Raw genomic sequence first — 12,428 nt, 5'->3', positions numbered from 1 at the left:
TCACTTCGCCGCGTCTATTGGTTAGTGTTGCTCATGTAGCTCTTGATGTCTTCCAGGTAATCTCCTCAATACCCACTAGCCGCTTAAAATTCTTGAAAACGGCGGGGCACGGCACCCAGAAAGAGGAGATCCCGGATGAGGAGCTGGAAGAGCTGGACGATATGGATGAGATTGATCACGCTGAACGGGAGCTTCGTCGCGGCCAGATCCTCTGGTTCCGAGGTCTCAATCGCATCCAGACTCAGGTAACAATCCACAGACCCTCCCCTGTAACACCGCACTTGACACCAAGGGAATCAAAAGCCATAAACCCTTTAACTCTCTGTTGCTCTTCCAGCTTAAAAATCTTTTTTGTCCTCTCTCTCGGCACTCTTAAAGAATGGCTTGTGCCCTAAAAACAAAAGGCCTTCCCTCTAATTTTTTCTGTTCTGCTTCTGAGCTAAAGCGGGTTCCTATGCCTTTTTCTGACTCGATCTGAAACTGCTAAAACGAGACCAGTTTGAAGGTACTGATGAGAAGCAATTGGATTGGACGGGAGAGCATGCTAGAACAGCTGAATGTTCAAAGAGTATTGGCATGGCTATAGCTGGAAGTATGAAAGGATTCTGCAGAGAAAAGAGTGAAAGTGAGGTCAGATTTTGGAGTTCGAGCTCCCTCCGATCAGTGCCTTTAAACCCCAACCTCCCCCTTTTACCCTCTCTCTTTAACTATAATGCCTAAATCCAATTTCCAAGTGACATTTTTCCTATGTTACTGGTGCCTTTTCTTTATTTTTTTCTCTCTTTTCTCTCTCCTCTGGCTGTGTTGTGTTTTATTTCCTCTGGGCTTTTTCTCCTGTCACGCTGTCTGATTCTTTGCAGATGGATGTAGTGAGTGCGTTCCAGAGTGGAACTTCCTTTCAGGGGGCTCTAAGGCGGCAGGCCTCCAACTCCAGCCAACAACAGCACGATGTAACCAATGTTTCTAGCCCTACACATGTAGCCTTTTCTACTACTACCACTACTGCCACTGCCGCCAACACCGCTTCTGCCACTGTGGGGTGTGAGTGCGTGTTCTCCTCTAGTGCATGAGACTTTTTATTTTTTACTTCTTCTGTTCTTCTAACATCTTCCTCCTCCACTCTTCTTCTTCTCACCTAACGTTGACACTTTTACTCTCTCATGCTTCCTCCTAATGTCCCCCTCACCCTTGTTCTCCTAAAAAAAGAAAAAAAGAAAAAAGACACCAAAAATACCACATCTTCCATATTGCTTCGATAACACTGCTGTGTGTATATATACATATATATATATGTACCCTGTAACCAGGTCGCTTCTGGTGTCAAGGTGTTTTTCTCTGTGTCATCATGTTTTCTGTTCTGCTTCTGCTTCGGTATCAGAAATGGAAAAAAGTTTAACTCTTATTTACTCTTTAAAAAAAAAAAGAAAAAAATCACATTCTAGATTGACAGTCACCAGGTTTGTCTGCAGCTGCCGCAGTCTGCTCTGTGCCCCCTCTTGTAGCACCCATGGGTCTGTGTCGCAGCTCTCTAGTCCCTGGTCGGGTAAATGTTTTGAGTATATGCCCATGATCACGGTCTAAAAGTGTAGAGACAAACCATGACGCTGACCTCCTGTGAGGGGAAAAATCAGGGTTGTGTCAGTGGATGTTTTTGTCAGTTGGTGGTGAAATAATGACTTTTCCTTCTCCAGCTGTTTTTTGGAGGCGTGTGTAGAGAGTGGGTGGTACAGGAGAGGCTCCGATAGCACCCTCTAGTGGATAAGCAGCTGCAGGTGATCGTGACAGTTTTTAGATGCGTTTGGATGCGAGGCTGTGGGGGGTTTCCAAAGGTCTGACAGCCTGCGGGGACAATCAGAACCTTCGACAGTGAATCTTTACAAGACATTGTGTTTGCTCTTGACCATTTCTCTCTTTCAGATCTCTCCAAGCAAACACCGCCTGACCAGCAGTGGATTTTAACTGTCAGAATATAAGAGCTTTATGGAATAAACAACTTTGTTCTTGAATGTGGGACTTTCCCAGACACATTAGATGCAATATGATTTCCCTGTCATTAAAAAAAAAAAATTATGCAAACGCAAAAGTGATGGTTTAGGTCTCCGTCTCAGGTGGGACTCCTTTAAATCTCAGACCAGCTTTCCCTCTTAACCCACAACTTTTCCTTTCAGGTGCTCCGGCTTTCTTTCAATGTGACTTAATGTTTGTTGGCAGAATGTGTCCACCTGGGATTGAATGTGTTGCCTGAAAAGAATGAATACCACTGACTCCCCACATATTCTCCTTTAGATTCTGTGAAATGTGTCATGGGCTATACTCAAAGGTTTACTACCATTGAACACAAAGGTAGCGCCGCGCTCTGCATGGGTTCAAAAGTCTCTGGTCTCGTTTGTGAGTTTTTTCTCTTTGTGCTGTTTTTGACATGTTATTACCAGCTTGTAGACATGCTTGGCTGCCGCAGCTTATTTTGTTTTTACTCCACAAACATATAACTGACCACCCCTTTCTGTCTGTCTCGCTCTCTCTCTCTCTCTCTCTGTCTCTCTTCCTCTGTCTCTCTCTCTCCCTGTCTCTCTCCTCACTCTTTCCTAAGCATGTCCAACAACAGTAAACTCTTGTGTCCAGCCTCTGTGGGTTTTTGGATGTGTTCTTATCTAAAGAACAGCATTCCTCTTGTCTCTTGGTTTCCTTTTTTTGCATTTTGATTAATCAGACACAGACGTCTGCCACGTGTTTTTGTGAAATTCTACTACTGTACTCACAAAAAAAAAAAAAAATGTAGTATTGGTGATACTGGTTTGTACCCTTCCCAAGACATTGGCTGATTCTTGAAGTTATTACGCAAGTTTAGGAATAGTTTTTGACGCTCAACTGAAAAACGGCTCTTTAAAGGCTTTTTTATCCTTTAAAGTCAGTGACATGTCTACATTTTGATGTGCATTCGTTCCATAGTCTAGAATAAATATAAAGGCAGGACAGAGGGTGACTTACAGCCTGGCTACATTGAACATGTAACGTATGCGGACTGTTGGCTAAGCCGCTGCTGCAACACCATGCTTCCAATGTAAATGGCTACACCAGGCGTGGGAGCAGTGCGTAAGTTGTGCTTATGGGCCACAGAGATCCACCCTACAAGCATAAAGAGGCCAGTCATCTATTTATATATATTTAGTTGTGTATGTGTGTGGCCCCTTTATTCAGAAAGTGGTCAAATAGTGTCAATATTTAAATGAAACGTTCGGTATACAGGAAATCCACTTCTACTTTGGGCTCTTGATCACCCTGTCTGCATTTAACCAGCAGCTGTCGTTGCTTAGTAACTTTATGCAGTGTACTGTCGTCTGTAGACGTTAAATGACCCACATTTCACAAACTCTGTGAAATGTTGAAGCTTCAAAGCGCTGCTGGGTTCAAAAACTGACAGTGAAAAGCTCACGTCATGTTTTACTTGGGACTCATACAACTTTACGCCGTACATGCGCTGCAGGTGTAGCCAGTAGAGAAATACATTCTGCTGTGCATGAACTCCGCGACCGGTCCGCATCCTATAAGTGTTCAATGTAAGCCTGAGCGTACGAGAAACAGGAAGTGACAGATCGAGCAGTGAAACTAAAAAGCTCCTGTTTACATTTGTGAGCCAGAAGGGACATTTGCGCTGGTTTTCAGGCTATTGTAGTCTCAACAATGGGTAAGGACAACTTACAGTGACAAGCTGTAAATGTATAACTCAACATAACCGCTCACCTGCACGTGTCTCTGAGAGTTTCCCCCCTCACTGATAGTTTTTTGCCCCCAAAACTCACCTATTATTGACCCAATAAATCCTCGTTTCATATCTGTGGTGTTATTCAGGTGTTGAGAGTCAAAACGCAGGTGTATCATTACTGAATGTGACTAAACGTATTACCCGTCCCCCTGTCCCTTCTTCCTCCCTCCAGATCCGGGTGGTGAATGCATTCCGCAGCTCCATCTCCCTCTATGAGGGGCTGGAGAAGCCCGAGTCGCGAACATCAATCCACAACTTCATGACCCACCCCGAATTCCGGATAGAGGACTCTGAGCCCCATATTCCCCTCATAGACGACACCGATGCGGAGGACGACGCTCCCACCAAGCGCAACTCAGCCAGCCCCCGCAATGCCACGCCCTCGCCCACCCCACCCTCACCCACGCCCGCCACCGCCGCCCCCACTGCGCCCGTCTCTCCGTCCCCAAACCAGAACAATAACGCTGTGGAGAGCAGTAACCACCTCCTCCCAGAGGGCCCCAAATCAGGAACCCCCTCGGCCCCAGGGAGCCCCCTACACAGCCTGGAGACCTCCCTTTGATCTGACCTCCCCAGCGCTCCACACGTCACCACCACTTTTCTGCCCGCCACCGAGGAGCTCAACTCAGACGGAAACGAACGGACACTTGGAGAGGAGAGACGGAGGGCTGGAAGGAGAGCGGAGTCTTGTGTGAGCTTGGCTTGGGCTGGACTAAAAGAACAGCAAACATTCAGAGGAATGTACGGCTTGGTGTGGATGCTTTGGTCTTCTTTTATTTTTGGTTCTTATTAAATCCCCCGCTGCGTCACGAGGACTCTGTCTCCACCCCTCCCTCCCTGGTAACTTGTTTTTCTCGGTAAACAAGGGGTGATTATAAACTCAGATTGAAAGTGACCTGTTTTTATTATTCTACTGTTATTATTATTATTAATATTATTATTATTTTAATTGAGATGGGGAGGTTCCTCCTCCTGGCTTGAAGACCGTCTGTAAGAATTCTGAAAGAAACCTTTAGCTTCTCTTTTATCTGAATGGTGTTGTATATTTATCTCTTTGGCCCTTGCTCATTCAAAACTTATTTCTGCTCCATTGGCTGTTAATATTTTGAGTTATTTATGTTTTTGGAAAAAAGCAGGTCTGTTTACAAAGTTTGTAGATACTTTTTTTCTGTTTGTAGGCAAAAGAGCTTCCTGATGTATGATGCAGAAAACTGGGACAGAATTAAAAAAAATGAATGAGAGGATTATTTCAGATACTGCTGTATTTTCAGGAAAAAAAGGGTGTTTCTATTGAAACTTAACTATTTTTGCCTGCAAGTTTTATTTGTTATATATTTGTAGATAAATGTAGAACCTTCTAGCCAAACCGATAAACACTAAGGCTTGTATAGAAAAGAGGTCCATGGGGGCGAGGAGTTTTTCACAGGAGACGGGACGGGAAAGACAATTTAGGACCTCTGTCCACTAACATTGCTATAAATATTTACTTCTTCCATTTCTTCAATAGTTTTCATGTGCACAAAACCTTCTGGAGTTCTGGATTCTCTTTTCATTCAATCTGTTGTGTTCAAGGATTTCCACATGTTGAAAGGTTCACTCGTTAAAAAGGGAGTTTTAGTTTATATCTGGGCCTGTATTTAGCAAGCATCTCAGGATGAGACGTAGAATCATGCTTGAAGTTGGACCGGGAAACAAAGTCTTACCTCAGAGTCTGACATGAGGTCCTTACAAAGCCTCCTGCAGTCACGCTTGGCGGGGAATCGAAGTTCTCATTTTAGATTTTTGGAGTTTTTTGGACCATAAAATGAAACATCTTGCAGTTACATTCAAAGTAGGCTGGGAAAAAGTAAATGGCTTCACTTGCGGGTGTATTACAACCTAATTTATGCACGTTCAGGCTAAAAGATGTTTTGCCAAAACTCATAAAAGCACGAGCTTTTCTTTATGACCACTTGAGTTCAAATTAGAGCTTCATTAGCTAATCAGCCAGTGCGCCTATCTATTATTCAGTGATTAGTTAATATAGATGAAACGTGAATGTGCCTTGGCTACAATAACAATTTACATCCCATCATTTGACGCCTGCAGGTGACGGCTACTCCTACAAATAAGCCTCATTCTGATAATCCTGGGCCAGCTCTGACTGAGTCTCTCTCCCTGGATGCTTGATACATATGGACCCTGGTCATCATTTGTAAAAAAACACAAAAAAAAAAAAAAGAAATTGGTGCATTTATTTTCTCTTTTTTTTTGTTTTTCTCAGCAAAACATTCGCCCCCTGCCAATGTACAATATTGACCTTTTGTTTACTCAGGCATAGAAAAAGTATTTAATTTAAAAGGAATCTATAAACAAAGGACCTTTTAACTGCAGACTTTGTGTATTTAGATAGCAAAAAACATCGTCTTGGTCAAAAAGCAAGTGAATTATTTTCATATTTCATTCAATCTTTAATATTTCGCCTTAGGAAAACACTTAATTTTGCTCCTCCGAGTTCTGGTTTGTTGACGTTTTAGGAAAAAAATATTAAAAAATGGGGGAACAAAAGGCTTATTTTTTCTTCAGCCCTGTCCGTAAGACTCCTTTCATCATGAATAAATGTTGCTGCATTTGATTTGTTTGTAAGATATTTTTGACACCTGTTGTACTGGAAACGCTAAAGAATTGGACATGTGCATTTTTCAAGAATAAAGACTAGGCATACACTGGTATCTATCTGCACAGGGTACTTTATTTCATAGCGTTCCTTGGGGAAAAATAATTTTGATACAAATCATAATTAAAAAAATGTACCTTTGTATTTTTATGACAATAACTGATGAAACCTTTCATCGGACTAAACCAATTTTGGATGATTTGACACCAATCACATTATATGGGGACGGGGTTTGGCCACTAAAATGTGTGTTGTTCTGGAATATTCATCTCAGGGTGCAAATGGTATGAGAGAGAACAGGCCTCTTAGTTTAGTTTGTATATTACCACACACTTAATTCAATGTTTGGGACGGTGCTTGGCGACTCGGGCAGCAGGCTGCAGATTGTTCCTGCAGCCTTCTGGCCGTCTCCACCTGAGGGGCCGTTGACAGGGGAAGGAAGTGGAGATGTTCACACACAACGTTCTCTGAGGAAGTAGTTTGTTTTTCCTTGTTTTACAGATGACATGACTAGCAGCTAAGATTGCATACAAAGTGAGAAATTTGAAAAGACGAGCAGAATCCATAAGAGGAGTTTGTTCTGTAGCTTCTTCCTGTAATGGGAATGAATGTTTTTCCATCTGTTTTATGGATTATTATTTTTTTATCTTTTAACATTTGGAAATAAAAGTACTTCATGTCTGTTTATCTTGAGCATTTTAAATGGATATCGTGATTGGATTTACATTTGAAACTTGTCGAGTAATGTGTATGGTTTTTAAAAATAAAAAATGTATTTAGCCTAACTGCAGGGCCATGTTTTTCATTTACCGCGCAGGACTAATGGAGTGGAGCAATGCATTCAAATGTGGACGCTGCAGAGTGAAGACACAACAACACCTTGCATGACAGTTTATAATCATGGTACCCAAATCACCGTTGTATATAGCCAACATAAACAAATATATGTAACTGTACCTGTAGCAGCACCTTTGTGGTCTAAATTATCAAGGGAGGGCTTTATTGTCATCTTTTGGAAAATGCCTGAAATTTTCCTTTTTTTCTTTTGCCATCTCTTTTAAATTCAGGTTCCTAAATTTCTTCAAAATCAAGAAGTTCAGTTTTGATTTCCTTTCGAACTATTGTAGTTTTTCAGTATTTAAAAAGAAAAGTTGTACCTAGAAGTAATGGCTGATCCAGCAAATAACATGTAAGGGAAAGTGTCCGCCCTTGGTGCACAATTACGGACTTCAACAATACAAATACATCTACATCCTGTGAGAACTGCATGCAAATGATAAAAATGTATCATCAACATCTCTTAAATTAGATGGTTTGTTCAAGAGGGAAATTTACTTAATTCATAATTATTTCAGAAATCCCGATTTTTGTGTGTTAAATATTTTATATTATTCAGTAAAACTTCATATTTCAAGGCAATTTTTCACAGGTGTTGAAATTACAGACAAGATAATTATATAACTTAATAAAAATAGATATATATTTTTTAAATTACTTTCCTGGTCATGTCCTAACTGATTAATCGATTTATAATCCTAATTTATATGATCATAATTAAATAAAGTAAGAACATGTGTAGTTGCACATCCAGACCAGCAGAAGGCAGTAGACTCCTCTCCCGGTCTCAGCCTGTCGCCCTTTAACCAGAGATTGTCTATTATTGAGATGGCTCACTCGGTTGTCTCTTCTTCACGAGCGACAACCACAACCGAGCCCGCTGCCACCACACCGCAGTCTTGAACCCGGAAGTAAAAACAGAGTGAGACGTCTTGTTTTTTTCTACTCTGTGTACACCGTGGGTCCTTTCCGCTCCGCAGGAATGCACTCTGCTGTAATGGTTCCCAAACACTGGGCGAAGGTCTGTTAGTGACGGGTCGCGACATTTCTGTAAGTATTGCTCACAGTTACCATGTGAGCCTCATGTAATACACAGAAGTAGCTTTATAGCTGATGTAGTGGAGGATTAGAGGTGTCCAGGTGTCGTGAGTTGTTGCCTTTCCCGTTGAACGCGACCATTTTAGCTAACTTAACGTCCCCGTAAGTTCACGTCTTATTCGCGTTTGAATGACTTAACGTTAAGTCTTCAGCGGGTTTTATTTGAGCTGTTTCCCCGGGTGCGTGTTTGTGTATCATGTGGGCTTGTAATGTGTTACCGCTGTCTACAGTGGAGGTGTGGAGGCAGACTCGGCTCGTATCCCGCCCCTGAACACGCCTCCATACACCTGTACGGTTAGACATTGTTCCTCCATGTTTTGTTTCCGAAAGAGGCAGGAATGAGACTCCCCCACCGCTGAGCTCCAACATGAGAGAGTGGTGGATTCATGTGGGTTTGATCTGCATCCCGCTGGTGGCCGTCTACTTGCACATCCCGCCCCCTCAGCTGTCACCTGCCCTGCAGAAGTGGCACAATGCCGGGGAGGTCTTCCACTTCCGGGGCAGGGAGATCTTCTACAGAGGTGAGAGAGCTCTTAAATTACCTTCCTTCACTATCGCCGATCACCAGGGCCGATATTCAGCATTTTCTGATAATTGATTTTTATTGTTTTTATTAGATTTTAAAATGTGCTATTTGGCTCTGGTGCAGCATCCTCACACACAATGTTTCACCCACAGCAAGATCTGATTGTCACAATAAATAGCCTATCAACACTGAATAATCTACATTTATCAAATGAATGTACTCTAGATGAAATCTAAACTAGCAGAAAAAGGGAAATACTCAATTAAAGTACGTGAATATTGCACTCAAGAACAGTTCTTCAGTAAATTGTGCTCCGGTGTTTGAAACTTTGACACACAAAGTTTCATGTTTACTACAAATTAATATCAGTCTCTCTGATTTCTAATAATCGGTATCTGCCCTGAAAAAGCCACATCTTTGTCATCATTAGCAAATACAGTTTGCTTTAGAGTTATCATGGACTATTTAGATGTTCTTTTGATACTTAAGTACATGTAATACCAGAGACTTACTTACTTACATACTCAACACAATATTTCAACATGCAATCTATACTGTTACTCGAGTATAGCTTTTGTGTACTCTACACGTTTACCCCTTTTCTAGATTCCTACGGTGCTTTGGGAAGCTCTGATGTCGTCATTCTGCTCCACGGCTTCCCCACCTCCAGCTACGACTGGAACAAGGTACCCACTGCATGCGCTCAGTAGCCGATCAACGCGCAACTGAAAAATGTAGGGTGTTTTTTGGGGACCAGCTCTTGTGTGAACCAGTCTGTAAGCACGTTTTCTTCCCCACACAGATCTGGGAGCCGCTCACCCAGCGCTTCCATCGAGTCATAGCACTGGACTTCCTGGGTTTTGGCTTCAGTGACAAGCCAGTGAGTCAAATTTTAAAAATTTTTTTAAATGATATTTCCTTCATATTGCTTCTTTCACACATCCGTAACTCATTTCCTTTTGTGTCTGAACATCCCAGCGACCCCACAGGTACTCAATCTTCGAGCAGGCCAGTGTGGTGGAGGCCCTGGTGGCTCACTTGGGTCTGAGCAACCAGCGAGTGAATCTGGTGTCCCACGACTATGGAGACACTGTGGCCCTGGAGCTGCTCTACAGGTATGTGTGTGTGTGTTAGTGTATTTATGCAGATAATCAAAAAGTAGAGTAAATCTTGCTCACCACCTCCTTCTCTCTGTGTTGTTTTTTTTCTCTGCCCTGCAACCAAACCAGGAGTGACCAAAACCGCTCAGGCCACCTGAACTTTAACAGCCTGTGTCTCTCTAATGGAGGTACAGTGCAGTCTGTTTACTTCGGCCATGATGTAGAAAACATTCTGGATTCTGAAGATGTTCTGTCTGTCAGTGGAAACAAGCAATTTAAAGACTCCCTTCTGTGTTCTGGGAATCATTAGCTGCAGTGAAATTCTTAAACGAGTCCTATAACTTTACCCAAATGTGATTTCAGTGGAAGTGACACTTTTATTTCCAACAGGATTGTTCCCAGAAACACATTATCCGCGGCTGCTCCAGACCGTGAGTCACCTTTGTTTTCTTCTTCTAGGTTTCAGCTCGTGTGGAAATATTCAGATTTGTGTTGTTTTTTCTCCTCAAGCTTCTGAAGGACTCCAGTTTTCTGGCTCCACTTCTGACGCGTCTTACCAACTATATGATCTTCCACAAGGGGTAAAATAGCCAGATTACTGTTCCAAAGTGGAGACTAAAACCTGTATGTACATTCATGAATATTCTTTTCACTGCTGATGTTGTCTCCTGTCGTCTGGTAGGATTGGAGACGTGTTCGGTCCCTACACGCAGCCCACAGACACTGAGTTTTGGGACATGTGGACGGGTATACGCTACAACGATGGCAACCTAGTCATGGACAGGTGTGTGTTTGCTTTGAGTTCAAATCATCTTTTCTCCTGTTGTTTATCTCTGTTCATTAATCTCTGATTCTTCGCCCTCTCTCAGTATTCTGCAGTACATCAACCAGAGGTTGAAACACAGAGATCGCTGGGTGGGCGCGCTCACTTCCACCTTCGTCCCACGTGAGTTCACAGTTGCATCAGGCGTCGTGATGTTAATAAATCAGAGGGAGGAAGTTTTTCTATGTAGGCCCAAACATTCCCTGAAGGTGTATTAACCCCGCAGCCTCGGCCAGCCGGAGACACGCTAAAGCTAAGCTGCTTAGCCCGCGGGGAGAAGCCTCGTAGTCCCATCTGTGATCTGAAGCTCTGGAGGGGGACGTGGGGGTAGGGACGTGTGCTGCTCACACAGACTTCATGTGGAATGCAGCAAAAAGGGCTTCAGCCAGAGTTTCTGAGGCAGTTCTTGTGAATTTTGACCTTCCTTTTGAATCTCTCCTCCATTTATCACCGTCCATCTCCTCCTTGTCTTTCAGTGCACATGATCTACGGACCCCTGGACCCAGTCAACCCTCATCCCCAGTTCATCCGTCTTTACCAGTGAGTGCTCCCAACCTCTTATTCTTAAAGCCCCGCTCAGATTATCTGTAATACACTCGTCTGCTCACCTACAAATGGCAGGGTACCTGAGCCATGTTCTTACTGCGGTCTGTAAAGTCTTCACACAGTGTATTGTTTGCCTGTGAAGGACAAACTGAAAACCATGATGGGGTTAACTCGTCCTCGTGTCATAGCATCATGTCGTCAGAATGATGGTTTAAATCCTGTGTTTTCTACTTACTGTTTAAATGAAAAAAATGCTGCAATACACATATTTGCATTTTCATTTTAAAAGGCTTTCTTCACATTTGTATATAACACAGACTCCTACAACATAATCTCTTATACGAAGATGAACATGTAACAATAGTCTCTGGCTGGATTTGAACTCAGAACATGATTACTCACAGACAGCATTTTAAACCCACGTCTATCATTCCTGTCTTTATCTCTTGCCTGCGATAATCTCGTTTATCTCAGATTTGTGTTTTGTTCCTGCAGGCAGCTGGTCCAGAGGTCGACAGTAACCATTTTGGACGAACACATCAGCCACTACCCTCAACTGGAAGATCCCACCGGCTTCCTCAACGCGTATTTCAATTTCATCCACTCTTTCTGAAGGGAGAACAAACGCCTGCGTTCAAGAACTTGTTGGGTTTCTTTTGCAACACTTCAAAGTGATAAATGACCTTTTCCTGATGATTGTTCGCAGGAGACAAACTGCGTCAGTTTGAGATGTAATCACAGATGATCGGCTAATTTACCAGCATCTTAAATGTCAGGTGCTGGCATTGGAAGCTAGAGCTAGAAACATAATTAATTTTACTTAATGCAACTAACTGAGACAGTGGATGGGGAGTGTTGATTATGAACACTCAGAGGAAGCATGATACTTCAGTTTGTGTGATTATTGAACTCATCTTGTGGGACGCTTTTGATTCCCTCCATTTCCTGTTCAAATCAGCTGAACTCTGAATCAATTTTGATATGATTTTCTACATTTCTCTTGATGTCAACGAAACAACTAAGTGTCGACTTTTCTTCAAATAAAGCTAGTTTTGTAAAAAAAAACAAATTGAATGAAA

At 42.6% G+C, this 12,428-nt stretch overlaps 2 protein-coding genes across 5 annotated transcripts in view; both read left to right on the top strand.

The window, feature by feature from the left end:
* atp2b1a (ATPase plasma membrane Ca2+ transporting 1a) overlaps nucleotides 1–7,204 on the top strand; it is a 40,946-nt gene extending 33,742 nt beyond the window's left edge. Inside the window, exons 20-22 of one of the 4 annotated variants that reach the window (XM_030439354.1) lie at nucleotides 57–245; nucleotides 861–950; nucleotides 3,936–7,204. In XM_030439354.1, the coding sequence (XP_030295214.1) occupies nucleotides 57–245; nucleotides 861–950; nucleotides 3,936–4,325 (669 nt within the window). In that variant the 3' untranslated portion in view covers nucleotides 4,326–7,204. Of the gene's footprint in view, nucleotides 1–56; nucleotides 246–860; nucleotides 1,046–3,935 lie in introns of all 4 variants that reach the window. The other 3 variants (XM_030439357.1, XM_030439356.1, XM_030439355.1) reach the window with 3 other exon arrangements.
* A 951-nt stretch (nucleotides 7,205–8,155) lies between these two features.
* On the top strand, nucleotides 8,156–12,418 carry mest (mesoderm specific transcript). Its single transcript, XM_030440151.1, has 12 exons — nucleotides 8,156–8,306; nucleotides 8,685–8,875; nucleotides 9,487–9,566; nucleotides 9,683–9,760; nucleotides 9,859–9,995; nucleotides 10,110–10,168; nucleotides 10,371–10,411; nucleotides 10,491–10,561; nucleotides 10,663–10,764; nucleotides 10,850–10,926; nucleotides 11,280–11,343; nucleotides 11,845–12,418. Exons 2-12 carry the CDS (start codon nucleotides 8,722–8,724, stop codon nucleotides 11,960–11,962), a joined length of 981 nt encoding a protein of 326 aa, XP_030296011.1. The 5' UTR covers nucleotides 8,156–8,306; nucleotides 8,685–8,721; the 3' UTR covers nucleotides 11,963–12,418.
* The last annotated feature ends 10 nt before the right edge of the window (nucleotides 12,419–12,428 follow it).

The sequence above is a fragment of the Sparus aurata genome, chromosome 14 (genome assembly GCF_900880675.1).
Source record: "Sparus aurata chromosome 14, fSpaAur1.1, whole genome shotgun sequence".
In the NCBI taxonomy this organism is placed as follows: Eukaryota; Metazoa; Chordata; class Actinopteri; order Spariformes; family Sparidae; genus Sparus; species Sparus aurata.
The sequence above is the reverse complement of the archived record's forward strand: the minus strand, read 5'-3'. Positions and strand labels throughout refer to the sequence as shown.

What these genes read in the sequence shown, in the direction of transcription:
- mest (XM_030440151.1), top strand. Translation starts at nt 8,722, where the DNA reads ATGAGAGAGTGGTGGATTCATGTGGGTTTGATCTGCATCCCGCTGGTG. An exon ending in TTGGCTTCAGTGACAAGCCA is followed by an intron (nt 9,761 to 9,858) that starts GTGAGTCAAATT and finishes TGAACATCCCAG; the next exon opens with CGACCCCACAGGTACTCAAT. An exon ending in CACTTCCACCTTCGTCCCAC is followed by an intron (nt 10,927 to 11,279) that starts GTGAGTTCACAG and finishes CTTGTCTTTCAG; the next exon opens with TGCACATGATCTACGGACCC.